Genomic DNA, 17,518 nt, shown 5'->3' on the forward strand with positions numbered 1-17,518 from the left:
GCCCAACACACGGGAATCATCAGCAGGGAAACAGTAACCAACCCAGCCAATTTAAGGTTGATTCTTTTTATTTCTCGCAAAATGCGAAGCAACCTCAGAATGAGACGGCAAATCAAACCTCTCCCTCTTTCCCTCTGCAAACACACGCACACAAACACACACACGCCTCTCCTCCCCTGGCCCCCACCCCCTAAAGTCCGGCAAGTTCTTTCAGTCCGCCATTGTGTTGAGTTGCATCTCTTGTGCTCTGTGGGGCAGGAGGCGGGTTCTGATCACGTGTAGAGGTCAAAATCAATGCGCTTGGAATTGTAGAATTGGCCCTCGGAATTCTCCACCTTCCGGCAGTAAACCCCATCGGGGAAATAGCCTTGGGATACCCAGTCCTGGAGGGATACAGAAGAGGAAAGTGTTGAAGGAGAAAGGGAATTGCTGAGAGAAAGAAGAGATGGAGCTGGCAAACTGGATGGGGCCAGGGGATGAAGTGAACAAACAAGCACTGGGGGGAAATTATCAACATAACCAGCAAATTCAAACACGACTGACGTTAGCATGTCAAGGGGACCAACAAAATCTGGACACATGGAGAGCCAAAAAAAAAAAAAAGTTGGTGCACCTAATGGACGTGGGGGTCCTACAAACTAAAATGTGTTTGGTGGTTTTCACTCAAAAACAGGCATGGAAATGAAGGTTGTGAAAGGCTAGAAACTTGGCTTTAAAGATGAAACCGCAGATTCTGCAGAACCCGAATTCTGCACTCAATGCCCAGTTTTGTAACTGAGATATTGCACAACACACATTGCTGGCAATACAGTGGTGCCCTGCAAGACGAATGCCTCGCAAGACGAAAAACCCGCTAGACGAAAGGGTTTTCCGTTTTTCGATGTGCTTCACAAGACGAATTTCCCTATGGGCTTGCTTCGCAAGACGAGAGTCTTTTCGCTCCCCCCCCCTTTTTCTAAGCCGCTAAGCCTTTAATAGCCGCTAATAGCACTAATCCGCTAAGCCGCTAATAGGGTTGCTTCGCAAGACAAAAGAACCGCTAGACGAAGAGACTCGCAGAACAGATTCTTTTCGTCTTGCGAGGCACCATTGTATTTGCAGAGAAAATGAATGGTGGTGTGCAAGAATAGTCCAGATTTTGCACTTCTAGGCAGCCTACTCAGAGGTATTCTCTTAAACAAAAGCCAACACAGTAAATAAACAGTTCACTCGTAATTTATCAGTGGTGAAATGCTCATTTCTTCTCTTTCCAAAATAGATTTTATCTTGAACAATTGCAAATGCAGTAATAAGGAGTCCACTTGTGATATACCAGTGGTTCAGTGCTCCGACGCTGTTCCAGTAATCAGACATTTTGTTGATTAGTCATTGAGCTTTGTAGTAAATAATATATATGACAGTATATAAACGACTTAAAGTAGGGATATATCTGTCCCCATCTGCATATTTCCATCAGGAGGAGCACAGAAAGAGGAGGTTTAACAAACTGAAGGACATCATCTTTCAGAACAAAGAATTGCAGTAGTAAATGTAACCAAAATGATCTCTGTGGCAACTGATTACATTAGTGTTAAAAAATCCTTGATGCAGCTTGACAGCTGTCACTACAAATCGAAACAACTTCTCTAGCAATATGATTTCCTTGCTTAAGTGGAGTTCATAATCCCAGTGTACAGGAATTATTCTTCACTGTCTTTGCATATACTTTCATTAAATGTCTGCATTATTTTTACATATGGAACTGCTTTTAATTGTTTTTACACTTTTCTTGTTTTACAGTTACCAATATTTTATTTGTTTTTATGATTTATATTTTATTGCTGCAACACACCTGGGGCCACATGGTAAAGAGCAGGTAAGAAATCTAACACATTGCTTCTCCAATATGCCCACAGCTGCTGACTCACCTCAGCAGGCAAGCCACAGAGAAGTGCACTTGCAACTACGGACAAGACTTATACACCCAGGAACAACAAATGGAGAGAGATGGACATGAAGATCGAAGGTTTAGGGGAAGAAATGAACATAAAAAAGAAAAGAGGGAGGAAAAAACCAAAGGCTACTGAAAGAATGGAAAAACAAAAAATTATCAACGAAAGGTCACTGGTATAGGCGGAAAGAATGAAGACTGAATGATGAAAACAAGACCTAAGACAAGAGAGAGACATGAAGAAATATCTGAGAGAAATAACAGCGGTTTGACTGCCCCACTTTGTCTCTTACCTGCATCTGGGAGCTGCTAAAGGGGCCATAGAGTTCGGACGTGTTTGTGTTCTCCCATTTGTATTCCCACATGACCTCGGAGAGAGCATCATCGTCGCCCTGCTTTTGCTCCTCACTTCCCACTGCCGGAAGAATGTTAGAACTTGTGTCAGGTTGCCAATTCCAACAATAACCCAACGGCTAAGATCCGAAATACAATCAGGACAGTCGTGTAGTACAGCTGTACTATTTCAAACATCAGGATTCTGTGGGACCGGTGGGTGATCCCACATTTGAGTGCTTCCCCACAGAAACACCCTGCATGCTGAAAGCTCAAGTATTGGAGAGAATCTTAAGAGCAGAAGCCTTTTCCCAAGAGGGAATACTTTTCTCTGCAGGCAGAAAATGAGCACAACACACCTTCCTCTACCTGCAGCAGTAAATCTCAGCAAGCAGCTGCACCAGGGGATTATTATTTTTTTGCAAATCATGTGCTTTTGGTCTTCCCAAAACAGCAACGCAGTTCCCAACAAAAGGACTCACCCGCTGGTGTCTTCTCCCCCAGTTTTGCTTCATCGATATCCTCAGCAAACATATCGAGCTCCGGTTCGGCTGCGGATGCTGCTGCAGGAGGTTGCTCCAGGGCCCGGAGCCTCAGCGCCAGCTTCTCCCGAGTCTCCTGGTAGATCTCATACACGCCTCGCGCCACCATTTGGTCAGCCAGCCCTGAGAGGCGCTCCAGCTGCTCTTTCCGTTCTGGCGATCCGGGCTTCTGGGGCTCTCCTTCCTCGGCTGGCTCTGCCTCCTCTGCCTTGAGGCGGCTCCAAGGCCTCCTCTGACGCCCACTGTTCTTGGGCCCGCCCTTGTCTCCCAGCCTCTGGATGGCCCTGGCCACCGTCTCGCCGGGCAGCACCAAGGCCACCATCCCTTCCAGCAGCGCCTTCTTGTCCAAAGGTGCCCGTCCGACTTCAAGATCCTCTTCCTCGTCTTCATCGGCAGAATCTAGCGGTGGCTTCTTCTGACCAGGACGCTGCTCCTTTATCCTGACCTGGTTGGGAAGCGAAAGGGACAGGAAAGCCGTAAGAGGCAAGTGGCAGACCATTACAAAATGTGGAGGAGCTCAGCTTGTTAGAGCATGGTGCTGATAACGCCAAGGTTGCAGGTTCGATCTCCGTAATGGGGCAGCTGCAAATTCCTGGATGGCAGGGGGTTGGACGAGATGGGCCTCAGGGTCCCTTCCAACTCTACGATCCCAATGTATGGGCTTCAGGTCCAGTCAAAGAACTCTAGCAGGTGCCGCAAGCCAGGAATAATATCCTTTTTGTTATTTGTACTCCCTGTTCCTATTAGATATTCCCAAGAATCATAGCAGCCTTGTTTGATGCAACATTAATTCACTGGTTGCCCAATTCTTGTGGTAGTGAAAAGCCATGGAGGTAAGAGAGCAACATTATTCCCGCTTACTTAGTTTTAAAATACTACACCTGACTATGTTTTCACCAACTACAGCCATCTTTCGAAAGATAATGAAATTCTGAAGTTTAACCTGTGCTGTAAGCATATGGGGCGAGGGGGGGAACCCACAAACGGGGGGGAACCCACATCCTAACCCATTTTGCCCATTTCTCATGTCTATCCTTGCACTGGTTTCTATTGTGTAAGGTACTGCGTGCGCAGTGCGGAGCTTGTATGGGAGTACACAGCATCAAATCCCTACTCAGCTATGAAGCTCACTGGGGTTTGGGAGAGCTGCCGTCTCCAAGGCTATCTTGTCTCAGAATTACTCCAAGAGCCGTAAGTCCTGAGGACCATGCAGGAAAGCAGCTTAGTTATGACAATCAACCTGATTTATTTCTGACTACTTAGGGTACCCAGATTTGAGCCATGAACCCAGTTCACTCCTGTCCTGGCCGCAGAACTATAGCCCATTCCCCTACTGCTGTTCCCTCTTGCAGACATTTCAGAATTACTTCCCAGAATCTCTGTATTTATGATTGTACAATGCAAACACAAAAACTGATGTGTTGCTTCCTGCTACAGTGCAACTGGGGAATCAACCCAGCCCCTCTCTCTATACACTGTAGGAACAGCCAAGGTTATCAGCTCCCTGTTTGCACAGACTGTCTTCTGCTCAGCCCAGACAGGCAACCTTACCCAATCTATGTTGTCCAACCAGTTATCCCGAATCATCGCCTCTTTCTTCAAGAAGTAGTTGCCTTCTGAATCAAAATGGCCTTCTTCCATCTCCTCCTGCAAATTGAATGGAGTGATCCGGACCCCATCTTCATAGTCAATAGTTGCAGATTCCTGCCCTACGAGGGTAAATAAGAAGGGGGGGGGGAATCAAATTATGATGGAACAGCCTCTCATAATACTAGAATAAAATGACTGTTAACTTTAATAAATCACTAGAGCGGGGCTGATACGAAACCGTAAGAACATCCTATACCCTTTTAAAATGTGGCTCTTTTCAGGGGGGCGGTGTTACTGGGTTGCCGTTTTTATTCTGATTATATATGTCGCAATCTTTTCTGTGAACCGCCCAGAGACCTCTGGGTATAGGGTGGTATATAAACTTAATTAACACCAACACTGAAGAAGTGTGCATGCACATGAAAACTTATACCAAGAACAAACTTAGTTGGTCTCTAAGGTGCTACTGGGCATTTAAAAAAAAAAATTATATACCGTATTTTTCGCCCCATAGGGCGCACCTAGTTTTTTTGGGGGGAAATAAAGGGGGGGAAATTCCTTTATTTCCCCCCCCAAAACCAGGTTGGGGAACAGCGGGATGGCGGCGCTCCGCCTCCCCGCTGTCCCCTGAGCTTGTGGGGCTGCCCGATATCTTCCCGAAGTCCGGGGCACGCTGTGCAGCGCGCCCCAGGCTTCGGGATGCAGGCTGCTATCTGCAAGCCTTGGGAGCCCGACAGGAACTCCCGCGGAGCTCCCAAGGCTTGCGGAGAGCTTCCTGAAGCCTGGAGAGCAAGAGGGGTCGGCGCACACCGACCCTTCTCGCTCTCCAGGCTTCAGCGAAAGCCTGCATTCGCCCCATAGGACACACACGCATTTCCCCTTCATTTTTGGAGGGGGAAAAGTGCATCCTATAGGGCGAAAAATACGGTATATTTCAACACCAACACCTTGAGAAGAGTCTGCTGGATCAGGCCAGTGGCCCATGTAGTCCCGCATTCTCACAGTGGCCAATCAGTTGCCTGTAGAAAGCCAGCTAGATTTGAGCACTAGAGCCCTCTCCCCGCCTGTGGTTTCCAGCAACTGGTATTCTGAACCATTGCTGCCTCCAGCTGTGGAAGCAGAGCACAGCCATCATGGTCCGTGGGCATCGATAGCCCTATCCCCTATGAATCCTTCTGCTCTGCAATCGTAATTCTGCTAGCCCTAGTACATCCAATAGTGTTTATAGGTAAAGGGACCCCTGACTATTAGGTCCAGTCGTGACCGACTCTGGGGTTGCGGCGCTCATCTCACTTTACTGGCTGAGGAAGCCGGCGTACAGTTTCTGGGTCCTGTGGCCAGCATGACTAAGCCGCTTCTGGCGAAACAGAGCAGCGCACGGAAACGCCGTTTACCTTCCCGCCGGAGTGGTACCTATTTATTTACTTGCACTTTGACGTGCTTTCGAACTGCTAGGTTGGCAGGAGCAGGGACCGAGCAACGGGAGTTCACCCCGTTGCGGGGATTCGAACTACTGATCTTCTGATTGGCAAGCCCTAGGCTCTGTTGTTTAGACCACAGCACCACCCAAGTCCCAATAGTGTTTATACACGTACATATATAGAGGCAGGATTCCCCATTTTAGCTCAGCACTCTGACATGGCTTCAGGGGGCTCAGAGGTGTGAGGCTGAAGCATTATGAGTGTTCTCAATCACCCACCGCTAAAACAACTCCCAGTTTTTAACCTTGGGCTCTGGAAGGGAGGGCTGGGGATGACCAGTGGTGGATGGCCAAGATACTCCAGCCACTCCAATGGCCAGCCTCCCAATGAGCTCCTATTCCCCCCCTATACAAGCTCCAAACATATGGAGCTGAATTGGGGAGTATTCATCTTCCACAGAGGAACTGGGGAGCGCTGATCTTCCATAGAGGTGTAGTTATGAGATCAGGGGCTACAATCCTATGCACACTTACCTGGGAGTAAGTGCCAGTGAACACAGTGGGCTTACCTCTGAACAAAACTTGCATAAGACCTCTTAAAGGGTCCCGACAACCCAAAATATTGTCTTCACTTCCAAGACCTTCTAAAATTTGTGAATACCTAAACACAACCTACTTTAAAAGGATGCTGTAAGGCTTAATGAAATAATGTATCCAAAGGGCTTTGAACACATACAGCCCAATCCCACGCATATCTACTCAGAATTAAATCCTATTAAATTCAGTGGGATTTACTCCGTGTCCCTGGATTGCAGCCTTAGTTTTCATGCAGATGTCCCCCCTTAAGTACTGAAATAAATACTCAATGGCTCCATTTCCTTTAGGTCTGCCACATCCATACCACTGCAATTCCAAGCAAAAGTAGCCTCTCTTATATTTATAAGGTCTAGTGGCTGGCTTGCTGTTTTTGGGGGTTTCAGAAAGTAGAAATATCACAGAACACAGAATCTCATTATCCAAATATGTACACGTACCATGGTTCCAGTTCCATACTTACCTTCTACATCATCTGATGCAAGGATGTCATATTTGCTGCCTCGCCCTTCCTCCTCGTCATCCTCCTCATCACTGTCCAATGAGTGCTTGCCCTTAAAGCGGCTGCCTGGGCCTCCAACTGCAGGTTCCACCAGCTGTTAAAGGGGGTTGGGAGTTGGTAAAGAATGTAGAAATTATCCATTCAGAAGCTGAAGAATCTTCCTGTATTCCCCAGCATCACTAGTTTAGAGGGATTTTTTTTTTCCCTAATCAGCAGCTTATCTTTTTTTTTTAAGAATAATTTTTATTAACCAACCAATCACATCAAATCAAAGCAAATTACATAAATTCCAAATTACACAGCCGAATTTTAAATTTTTGTTGGGGGTACCCATATTTCAAGTTCCGAAGGAATCCAATCAACTTCTTGCTTCTTACTGCTGTTTTAATGTCCACAAATCTAACCTTATGATATTCACAGCACTATCCAGTCCTTTCTTATTATTTTTCCACATCTCTTGTTGTTATTTTCATATATTTTTCCTTTCTCTTTGTGACCTCTGATAGTCTCCGCAAGCTGGTTAGAACAGTTTGTAATCCTGCATGGATTTTTTTTTTTTATCCAGTAGCCATATCCAGACGTTTTCCATATAACATCACTTCCATACATCAAAACAGTCTTAGCGTCATAAATCTTCACCAATCTGCCTCCTTTCTCAAAACCTCTGAGGAGATTCCCTAGGAATGCAGTCTGAAAACAAGTCCATTCTTCCTCCCGGCTATAAATCCTTTGGCAAGATGGCGACTCCAAATTAATTGCTGCGCCATTCCCAAAAGCTCTTATTGCTTCTCGGTCTCCATAAAGCATACTTTTGGTTAAAGTTTATCTCCACACAGACCTTAATCATCCTGCTTGGGTCAGTTCAACCGACGGTTCTAATGAGGAGGGGTTCTTGTAAATCACATAGAAGGAAAGTAAAAAAGGCTTCCCCCCCATTCAGCCCCGTTGTCAACATACCCCGCCTTTGGTGTATCTTCATCGTAAAATACTCCTGTTTCTCCAGCCCGTCGTCTTCTTTCGCAGAGGTCACTTAAATTAGCAGACTTCACTCCCCTTCTTCATTTGAAATATGTGCATTTGCTTCTTTTGTAACTAATTATTCCAAATTGCTGCAACTAGTGTGCGATCAGAGACAGCGTCCAGGAGAGCCGAGGTCCACACGGGGGCATTCTGCCTAGGGCCCTCACCCCCTTCTTTCGAATTAGGGGGTGATTTATGGGCACAGCAGGCAAGGGCAGTGTTCCCCATTTCCTTGGGGCAACAAGGGAGGCTGCCTACTCCCATAACAGCCTCTTAATTACCCCGTGTGGGTCGGAGAGATGGTATTGTCGGCCATCTTCCAATGCGCCCCCTAGTGGCCCCCCCTAATCAGCAGCTTATCCCTCTTTTAAGCTCCCCTAAATCTTCAGGATACGCCACTGTGCATTCTCAAGTCAAGCTCCCAGATTTTAAACACACAGTTCCTCCTTCACTTTATCCCCTGAATATGAAGATATTGGAGAATAGCCCCTTTCGCTCACCTTCTTTTTTGGCAAGTTCATTTCCTCCTCATCCTCATCGCCTTGGTCCTCAAAGGTCACCTTGCGTTTTGACATTATGGCTCTACGAAAAGCAAACCAGATTCAAAAGATGAGCAGAGGGGATGCAAGACACCCAAGAGAGCTATCTGTGGGCAACACAGGAGAGGGGCTTGGCTGTTCTGATGGGTTTGGTTAACCAGAATTTGCATAATGCTGCTTCCACTGATGATAAGGCCCTTATCTCTACCATGCAGGTCTCAGGGGAAAGGGCCTTATCTCCACCATGCAGGTCTCTGGGGAGGGTTTGTAAACAAAGTAACTATCTCTGATGCATATACTGTGTTTTATACACATCGTTTTACCCTCTGCAAAAGAAAAATCCTATCACAATACATCTCAACCTGTTACGTAAACTCATTGAACAAAAGAGCCCCGCAAAAAGATAGCAAATAAAAACTCCTTGCATATTCTGTCACAATGCTTTGATTTAGAAATAGCTGCACTAAGAAACCCCAAATTTCTTAGTAAGAATGGCACATTTAAGTTTTGTATACATAATTTACTCAGCTTCCAAAAGGATTTTTTTCACATAGCTCAGGGTTTATTTGGGGGCCACAAAAAGGGATGTGTGCGTGCAGGCTAATAAGCCTCTAAAGAGCAAAGGAGTGCAACACCTGAGCTCTGACCACTAAAGTTAACAGCAGCCTTGGGAGAAAGGTAAAATGCTCCAATTAGTTGGCAGACTTAATCCCAGGACCATGGGTTCGAGCCCCACGTTGGGTGAAAGATTTCGGCATTGCAAGGGGCCGGACCAAATGACCCTCGTGGTCCCTTTCCAACTCTTCTACAATTCCTCCTCTTCCTCCTCTGTACTTTGGCTGCTGAAAATAATCCAATCGTAGTCAAGCTCCACTGCTCTTCATCATCTCCAGAGGACTAAAACGCAAATGAACTCCAGGCAAAATGTGGGTGTTTTTTTAAAAATTATTATTATTATTATTAAAAAGAAACCCCGACACCAATTACGTTCCTAAATTAACCACGCTAACTAATTGAGGGAGAGGCCTCCCAAACTCCAAAGAAGCCTGTCGCACGGCTCGGAGGCCGCCCCGCGCTTTGCAGGTGTGAGCAAGGGGGGGTCATTGACCTGGGAGCGCACCTGGGCAGGTATGCCGCCGCCGCCACCCCCCCCCCCCGCAGCCAGACGTTCAGGCGGGGCGGGAGCTATTAGAATGTGCGCATTACGTCACTCCCATCCTCCCCCCCGCGCGACGGAATGCGACTCCCACCTGAGTCCTCACGCAGCCCCCGCTGCCCAACTCTCAAACCACCGCGGCGAGGTAATCAACATCCGGGTCCCGCCGCGCCATTCGACGAGGACGTGACGCTAAACAGGCGGCGGCGCACGCGCTCCGGAAGTGACAGCAAAGTATTGGCAAGCGCCGGCTTCGTTCGCGCCGACTAGCTCGAAGAGTGTGGGCAAAGCCTGCGCGCGCGGCGGGGGACGGGGGGCGTATTTCCTAATTTTGGACCTCCTCCTCGGGCGGAAGTTCTATATCATTTCAAGCCTGTGCAGCCCACAGGAATTGTGCAGTTTATTGCTCAGCTCCAGTGTATCTTGGGTTGCCTGGGTGCAAAGCCACGCACACTGGACTTCCTCCTGTATAGGACTTCGACCTTAGGAATGAGTAGTTCTTTAAACTGATGTGGTTTTAATGGCGCAAATACTGCAGGTGGAATTAAAAGGGAACCACACACGTTCCTGAAACAGGTCAAGCAACAACCCTCAGCCATAATGGTTAAACTGAACCTCCATGGTTCAAGGCACTGTATCCCTGAATAACAGCTGCAGGAGATACAAGCATCTCCTTGGCCCTTTCAAATCATAGGGCAGATGAACCTTTTGTTTAAGCCTGATGCAGAAAGCCTCTTCTTTACCTTGCCACCAAACAATATATAGATAGATAGATAGATAGATAGTTTTATATATATATATATATATATATATATATATATATCTCCACACCCACACCCAGAGGTATCAGGGCAGTTCACAGAACAAAATCAAAATATAAAACCATGAAATAAATGATCAAAATAAAAACAACAACCCAATAACACCCCCCAAAAAAGCAACCCCACATATTATTATTATTTATTGGCTTTATGTCCCACCAGACACAGCATGCAGAGATTCCCATGTTTAGTTAAGGCAGAGGCTGCCGTTGCCTGCAAGAATCTGTGGATTAGGGTACTAATCCAGCCTTTAAGATGTCTTTAGCCCTATTAGTTTGTTGCAGTGAGAGAGTCTTGCAGCACCAACAAATTTACCATGCCACAAGCAGTAGCTTGTTTCTTAATACTGTAGACAAAGCGGGCTTATGCCACAATACAATTGTTGGGTTGGGCTACAATTTACTTTACTGTACTTCTAGGCCAACTTTCATTCAAACTGATGCCAGGGTTGTGTGCATTAAACATAAACAATATTTATTCCAAATAACAACAGCAACAACTTCATATGAACAATAAACTGAGGAGAAGAAGAACTATAAAATGATAAGGGAGACTGAGGCAACAAACCATTTAAAATATCTGGGCAAAGAAAAATGCCTTGGCCTGGCACCGATAATTATATTTTCTGCATTGAAAAGTTAGGGTACCATGACAATAAAAATCTTCTCTGTTCGATACGTAATGTACTTTCACTAGAAAGAGCACTTGAAAAAGGACCTCACTCAAAGATCTTACGGCATGGACAGGCCAACAGAGCTGTCTTTCCCATTGGGCTTAGTGGTGCGTTGCGCCAGGGCGCCGGCCTCTCAGGGGCACCCCAGCGAGTGGGGGAGCTGTGCGGCTTTGCCGGTGGCCTCCCCTTTCCCTGCACGCCCTCCAGCTGCGCCCCACCAACCACATGGCTTGTGGGTGTGCAGCTTGCCTCCCAAGTCTTCGTGGGAGGAGAGCGACCCCTTGCAGAGGCTTGGGAAAAAGTCGACAACTCTGGGAAATGGGGGGGGGGGAGGCAGAGGGATCTTTGCACCACGGAGCAGGATATGCTTAAGATAGCCCTGCAGGCCAGGGTGGTATACAGACTTACTCCCAGCTATTCCAAGCTGCTGGGATAGCTCAGTTGGCAGAGCATGAGACTCTTAATCTCAGGGTTGATATTGGGACAAAGGATTCCTGCACTGCAGAGGTTGGACTAGATGACCCTCATAGTCCCCAGACACAGGCATTAGAAAATAAATATAACATGGCAGTGTTGCCCTCCCTCCTAAAACAAAACGGAGGGAACCATCATCAAGGAAAGCCACAGCGTTTCCTGAGCTGCCTTTCCTCACTATTAGGTGGTGATAATTAAAAGTGGAGGGACATTCACCCCCAACAAGTCAAATGAGACTGTAAAGATCCCTTGCCAGGGAGCATCCAGCTACTCAAGTCTTTGGGGTTCCACCCTTTGTGAATTATTGACCCAATAATTATACTCTCATAGCCCTTCCACTTGGCTTATTATATGCAGAGTTGATGCTGGGCCTCTCACAGATGAATGACAGGCTGAAATGCAACAGATCCATCTCCAAGGGAAAGTTTTAAAACAGAGTCCCAGAGTAAGCAGAGAGAGAATACAACTTGCTCATCAAAAGCCTAATGAGGAAAGAAAAGATCTTTGTAATACATCTAAAGACTGCAAGAGATGAGAATTGCTGGTTTTCCCCAGCAGTGCCATTACTGACAATACCCGATCCCTAGAAACCACCATATTTTCTTAACTAATGATGGACAAGTAAGTATATGATATTCCAGGGTGGGTGCATGGGGAGCGGGACAGGCAAGCTCAGAAAAGGGGGCACTTTATAGGGAACTGTAGCAACTAGAACTTAGATCCCAACGATTGAGGTTCCTGCATTGCAGGGGCGTTGGACTAGATGACCCTCCGGCCCTTCCAACAGTTCTATTATCCTACCCTCCATTCCTCACAGCTATTTCTTCCTGAAACGAATCCATTCTAAGACAACTCTCTTTAGGACCAGAGAGAACTTTCCTTCGAGGTTACGTTTCAGTAATTGGTTGTGGGTTCCTTACTTCCTCTTTCTAGTTGCTTGTTCTTCTTGATCTTGGGAGAGAAATTGTGGGTGGGGAAAGCAAGGGACCACGATCAAAGGGGAGGCAAGCTTCTCCCATAGCTACCTTCTCTTCCTGGATCAAGTGACTTGTGAATCGCCAGGTGAGCTGTAGTCCCGCCCCTTCACCTGGGAAATGTTTCCTCTTGAAGAGTGGGAGAAGGAGAAACTGCCATGAAGGAAAACCAAAAGGGGGAACTCAGACGCATCTGACACCAAAGGTAAGAGCATTCAGGGGTATTTGTTTCCCTTTTTTACAATATCCTCATGTTTGCTTGGGACACTTGCTATAGTTACATTTATTTCAAGACAAACTGGGCAAGTTCTTGCTCCTTCCCTCTCACTCAGTTCTTCTCCAGCTTCCCCCCTTTCCCTGTATTTTCTTTAATTATGCATAGATTCGTCCTCTCCTTTTTTCTTCTGGCACCCTTCACCCTATCCTTTCATTACTTTTATTCCTTCACCACCTTTTGTCCTCACTCCTTCTAAAACCATTATTTCAATTTGTTTATGTTCTCCTGTCCTGTTATGCTTATACAGTATAGCACAATTGGTTTGCTCCTTCATTAAGTTATGTCCACTTTTGTTGCAACATCCTACTCTAGATCCTGTTCAGTTTTCTTAAAAATAAAATAAAAAATCCATCCCAAATTAGAATCTCTCCCAGCTGGATAAACACCACACATTTAAAGCAACCCAATAATCCTGGCAACTGTAGTTTACCCGCAGGGAGCTATACTTCTCAGCACCTTTAACAAACTACATTTCCTAGGATTCTTTTTATTTCCGGGTGTGTGTGTGTGTGTGTGTGTGCGCTTTAAATGGAAGATGTGTACACAGCCGGAGATCTTTCATCTCCCCTTCAAAAGCATGATCCCTTTTTTCATGTGCTTTGCTTCATTTTTTCTTATTCCCTTTCACCCCATCCCTAAGTTATTCCACACTCTCTCTCATTTCTCCCCCCCCCCCGTTCTATATCTGCAGCTCCTTTTCTGGGCCCATTATCACCTGTACTTTCCTGACATGCCCACCTGTTTCATTCACCGCCACCAGTCGTCCATCATTATTTCACCCCTCATTTTTCAGGGTTCTGTCCGCCATGAAACTCCACCTCTCCAGTGCTCTCGCATCTTCCCACCTGAGGCATCTCCCAGACCGGCAGGGATTGCTGTACAAGAAGAGCATCCGCACAGCCTCCTACCGGCCATGCTGGTGCGAGCTCTGGGGCAATATCCTCTTCTGCCGAGACCAATCGGGAGATAGGGGTCCTCTTCGGCTCATCATCCTGGAAGGCTGCACCGTGGAGCTGCAGGAGTCTGCATCTGAACCCCACACCTTTGAGATTTCCTACCCCAATGGTGTACCTGGCGCCCGATCCTACAAAATGGCGGCCGAGAGCCAAGAAACCATGGAGGGTTGGGTGCGAGCTCTCAGTACGGCAGGCTTCTGTTACCTCCGAGCTTTGGTGACGGAGCTGGAGGGACAGTTTCAGATGTTGAAGCACCAGCAGCCTCCCAAATGTGAAGGACAACCGAGACACTTGGCAAGAGACTTGAAACACCCCACTACAAAACCAGCGGTGGAAGCTGGTCCCTTCAACATGGGTTTTGTCCAGCTCCATCAGCAATTTGGAGAAGATATTTTGAGGCTGAGGCGGAAGTGGCAGGAGAAGCAAGGCGAGCAGCAGCCAGAGAATGAGTCCTTGATTGATTTTGATTAGGGCAATTCAGGCCATACCAAACGTTTGGACCGTGCCTTTGCGAAGTCTAGAATCTATGAAGTTTCAGGCAAGAAAGTCATGCAGAGCCAGTATCTGATTAATGCCTTTGAAACATATGTCAGCACATTGACATTGATTTTTACACGCTACAAGAGATTTTAATAAATGTGTATTTTTAAACAAAGAAACCTACCAGCCTTGAGAATTGCTTTGTTTACCATAGTAGCAGCTGCCATACCTGATATAGTGAGAAAGGAGGTTGAGCTCAGTAATGGTATATTTTGGTGAGCGCTTATTGTGGGTGGAGTCTTCAGCTGTGCCAACCTCCTGAGCGTGGAATCAAAACCATTCGCCAAAGTGAAAGCTTGGCTTCTTTGTCATTATTTGGTCCAGCCCATGCATTCAGTGGTGTGATGAAAACAGCATTGGCCTACTCTCTGGTCTTTGACTGGTGGGTCAGGACCATAGCTGTCAACTTTCAGTTTTGAAAATAAGGGATCAGCAGCCTCGAAAAGAAGGGATCAGCAGCCTCACCTGTCCCGGGGAAAGTCTACGGGATATCTAACAATCCGGGATAGCAGCGGGAAACGGCGCTGGAATAAGGGAATTTCCTGCAAAAAAAGGGAAGGTTGACAGCTATGGTCAGGACCCTTGCCTTAGCCTTAAGGATGCAGTGCCACAACAGCACTATCGCGATATGGTAAAGTAGCAATAAAAATGAAGCAACAGGTATCCACCATGTCTGGCCTAAAAGTTGACTGCTATCACCCCAGTCAAGCTTGCAAAAATCTATCATTTGCCCGATAATAAATGTTGGAAATGTAAGGAAACTGAAGGTACATTCTTTCACCTTTGGTGGACGTGCCCCAGGATTAAGGCTTTCTGGGAAATGATATATAATGAATTGAAAAAGGTATTTAAATATACCTTCTTGAAGAAACCAGAGGCCTTTCTCTTGGGCATGGTCGGCCAAGTGGTGCCAAAGAAGGACAGAACATTTTTTATGTATGCTACAACAGCAGCAAGAATACTCATCGCAAAGTATTGGAAGACGCAAGATTTACCCACTCTGGAAGAATGACAGATGAAACTGATTGACTGTATGGGATTGGCAGAAATGACTAGCAGAATCAGTGACCAGGGAGAAGAGTTGGCAGAAGAAGATTGGAAAAAATTTAAGGACTACTTACAGAAATATTGTAAAATTAAGGAATGTTGAATGATGTTGGATTGAAATTGAGTGGTTTCTAGCTGTAATGATATAAAGGAATATGAAAAAAAAGGTTTGGATAGAAAATAAGGTGGTATTATAAGCTGTAATGCTTTAAGTTAAGGATTTGCTGAACAAATAATTTGAAATGGAATACAAGAAGGGGAGGTATGAGGAGGTCAGAGAAATATGTTATTGAAAAGTATGTATTATGAACTATATGTCTTTTTTAACCTTTTTGTTTGTTTTTTGTTTGCATAAAAAATTGAAAACTTTAATAAATATCTTATAAAAAAAAAAAAGTTGACTGCTATCAAAGCCAGGATTGCCTGGAGAGTGGGGGCTCAGCAGAGGCCGCAAGCAGAAGTCTCCCTCAGATTAACTGTAAAGAGATCCTGTTAACTGGGAGAGACGGGCCCTTCCGAAGTGTGCCTCTACCTCTAAACTATGGTCCTTCCGATGGTGTCATTTTCCCCAACCCACCATAACACACACACAATTTATCAATGATTTCCAGGTAGTTGCCTACGCAACTCATCATAAAATCATTCCTCCAGCACAACTTTAAAACCTAAAAGGATCTTTGTTCCCAACAATATTCTGAATTTTCTGTATTTCGATTTTCCAGTTCTGCTCTCACACCCTTAAAGTATCCATGTGTAATTTTACTTTATGTTCACTTGCTCCCTGGCTCAACATCATTTGTGGCTGCCCAACATGGCACTGGTCCACCTCTGGCTACACAAGCCCACTGATTTCCCCACACACAGATCAACAACGAAGATTCAAGAGAGCCAGGGCAATGGCTGGTTGGGTGGGGGACGGTATTCAAATCTCCATTCCACTATGAAGTCCACTAAAGTAACCATTGTCCAAGCTCTGTCCCAGCCCCACCTATTATGCAGGACTGCTCCATGTATGTCATCCATAAGTTTCTTGGAGAAAGGTTGCAATAGGTGGCAAACATATTGATCTTAAAACCACCAACAGCCTTCCCCAATCATGGCAGAATTGAGAGGGACGTCAAAAGTCACAGAGTTTTGGGACAGAGAATATTTGACCCGGCAGCTGATGCTGGAATACATCTTCCCATCATCCCTTACTGTGGACTGTGCAAAGTGGAGCTGATGAGAGCAGGAATCCAACAACATCTGGAGATTCCTCTTCCCTGATCAAGGTCCCCCTACAGAATTCATGTTGGCAAGCTAGTAAAATGTGGGCTAGATGGCGCTACCATGACATAAGAGTTGTAGCTAGTGAGGGATTGCATCCAAGGAGTGCTCATCAGTGGCTCCTGGTCAACCTTAAAGAGAAAATGTCCTATCTGCACTTGTCTTTTAAGTACTATGGTGATATCACTTCAAAGAGTCCTCTCTTCTCCTCAAAGGATCCTGTAGTTTGTTCACCGTATTAAGAGTTGTTAGAAGACCCCTATTCCCCTCACAGAGCTACAATTCCCACAGTCCCCTGGGAAAAGGGGTTGGTCATTAAACCACTATGGGAATTGTAGCTCTGTGAGGGGAATAGGGACCTCTTAAAAATTCTCAGTATCCTTATCAGACTACAAGTTCCAGAATTCTTTGTGAGGAAGACATGACTTTTTAAAGCTGTATGGCACTGCTTTAAACGTATAGTTCAGATGGAGCCAAAGTGACAAGCTGGGTGCTATACAGTTGTGTTTGGGCCCAGTGTTGTTCAACAATAAATGATTTGATGAACGCTGGGGGAGGGGGACGTACTCATTAAATCTGCAGATGACACTAAACTGTGAGAAATAACCAATGCCTTAGAAGACAGAGATTATCTTGATAGGAAGGAGACCTGGGCCAAAACTCACAGAATGAAATTTCAACAGAGATAAATGTGAAGCTCTGTGTTTAGGCAGGAATTAAATCAGATTCACAGGTAGCACCCGCACACTGCGTGTACCCTTCAGCAAAGAAAACTTTCCCCTACTCCAAGGATGCAGATACTCTAATCCCACCGAAGACAGCCCAAACCATCAAAAATCAATGAAGACGCTTGACAAACTGGAC

At 45.9% G+C, this 17,518-nt stretch overlaps 2 protein-coding genes across 3 annotated transcripts; one reads left to right on the forward strand and one right to left on the reverse strand.

The window, feature by feature from the left end:
- Nucleotides 1-50: 50 nt before the first annotated feature.
- On the reverse strand, nt 51-9,841 carry CD2BP2 (CD2 cytoplasmic tail binding protein 2). Of its 2 annotated transcripts, none has more exons than XM_053363573.1 (7): nt 9,721-9,841; nt 8,432-8,513; nt 6,873-7,005; nt 4,357-4,514; nt 2,746-3,250; nt 2,224-2,345; nt 51-383 (listed from the first exon to the last, which is right to left on the reverse strand). In XM_053363573.1, the coding sequence occupies exons 2-7, from the start codon at nt 8,504-8,506 to the stop codon at nt 273-275; spliced, it is 1,104 nt and encodes a 367-aa protein (XP_053219548.1). In that variant the 5' UTR covers nt 8,507-8,513; nt 9,721-9,841; the 3' UTR covers nt 51-272. The 2 variants fall into 2 exon arrangements, with proteins under 2 accessions (XP_053219548.1, XP_053219549.1); XM_053363574.1 differs by having other exon boundaries at nt 2,746-3,245; nt 4,352-4,514.
- A 2,045-nt stretch (nt 9,842-11,886) lies between these two features.
- Nucleotides 11,887-14,461, forward strand: LOC128400922 (sesquipedalian-1-like). Its single transcript, XM_053363640.1, has 2 exons — nt 11,887-12,773; nt 13,639-14,461. Exon 2 carries the CDS (start codon nt 13,652-13,654, stop codon nt 14,270-14,272), a length of 621 nt encoding a protein of 206 aa, XP_053219615.1. The 5' UTR covers nt 11,887-12,773; nt 13,639-13,651; the 3' UTR covers nt 14,273-14,461.
- The last annotated feature ends 3,057 nt before the right edge of the window (nt 14,462-17,518 follow it).

This window comes from Podarcis raffonei, chromosome 13, assembly GCF_027172205.1.
Source record: "Podarcis raffonei isolate rPodRaf1 chromosome 13, rPodRaf1.pri, whole genome shotgun sequence".
In the NCBI taxonomy this organism is placed as follows: domain Eukaryota; kingdom Metazoa; phylum Chordata; class Lepidosauria; order Squamata; family Lacertidae; genus Podarcis; species Podarcis raffonei.

Excerpts from the sequence above, each read along its gene's own strand:
- CD2BP2 (XM_053363573.1), bottom strand. The coding sequence starts at position 8,506 with ATGTCAAAACGCAAGGTGACCTTTGAGGACCAAGGCGATGAGGATGAG. Across the intron at positions 3,251-4,356 it reads GGTTGGACAACATAGATTGG|GTCAGGATAAAGGAGCAGCG; the intron begins GTAAGGTTGCCT and ends CTTCCCAACCAG. Across the intron at positions 2,346-2,745 it reads GGGGGAGAAGACACCAGCGG|TGGGAAGTGAGGAGCAAAAG; the intron begins GTGAGTCCTTTT and ends TTCTTCCGGCAG.
- LOC128400922 (XM_053363640.1), top strand. The coding sequence starts at position 13,652 with ATGAAACTCCACCTCTCCAGTGCTCTCGCATCTTCCCACCTGAGGCAT.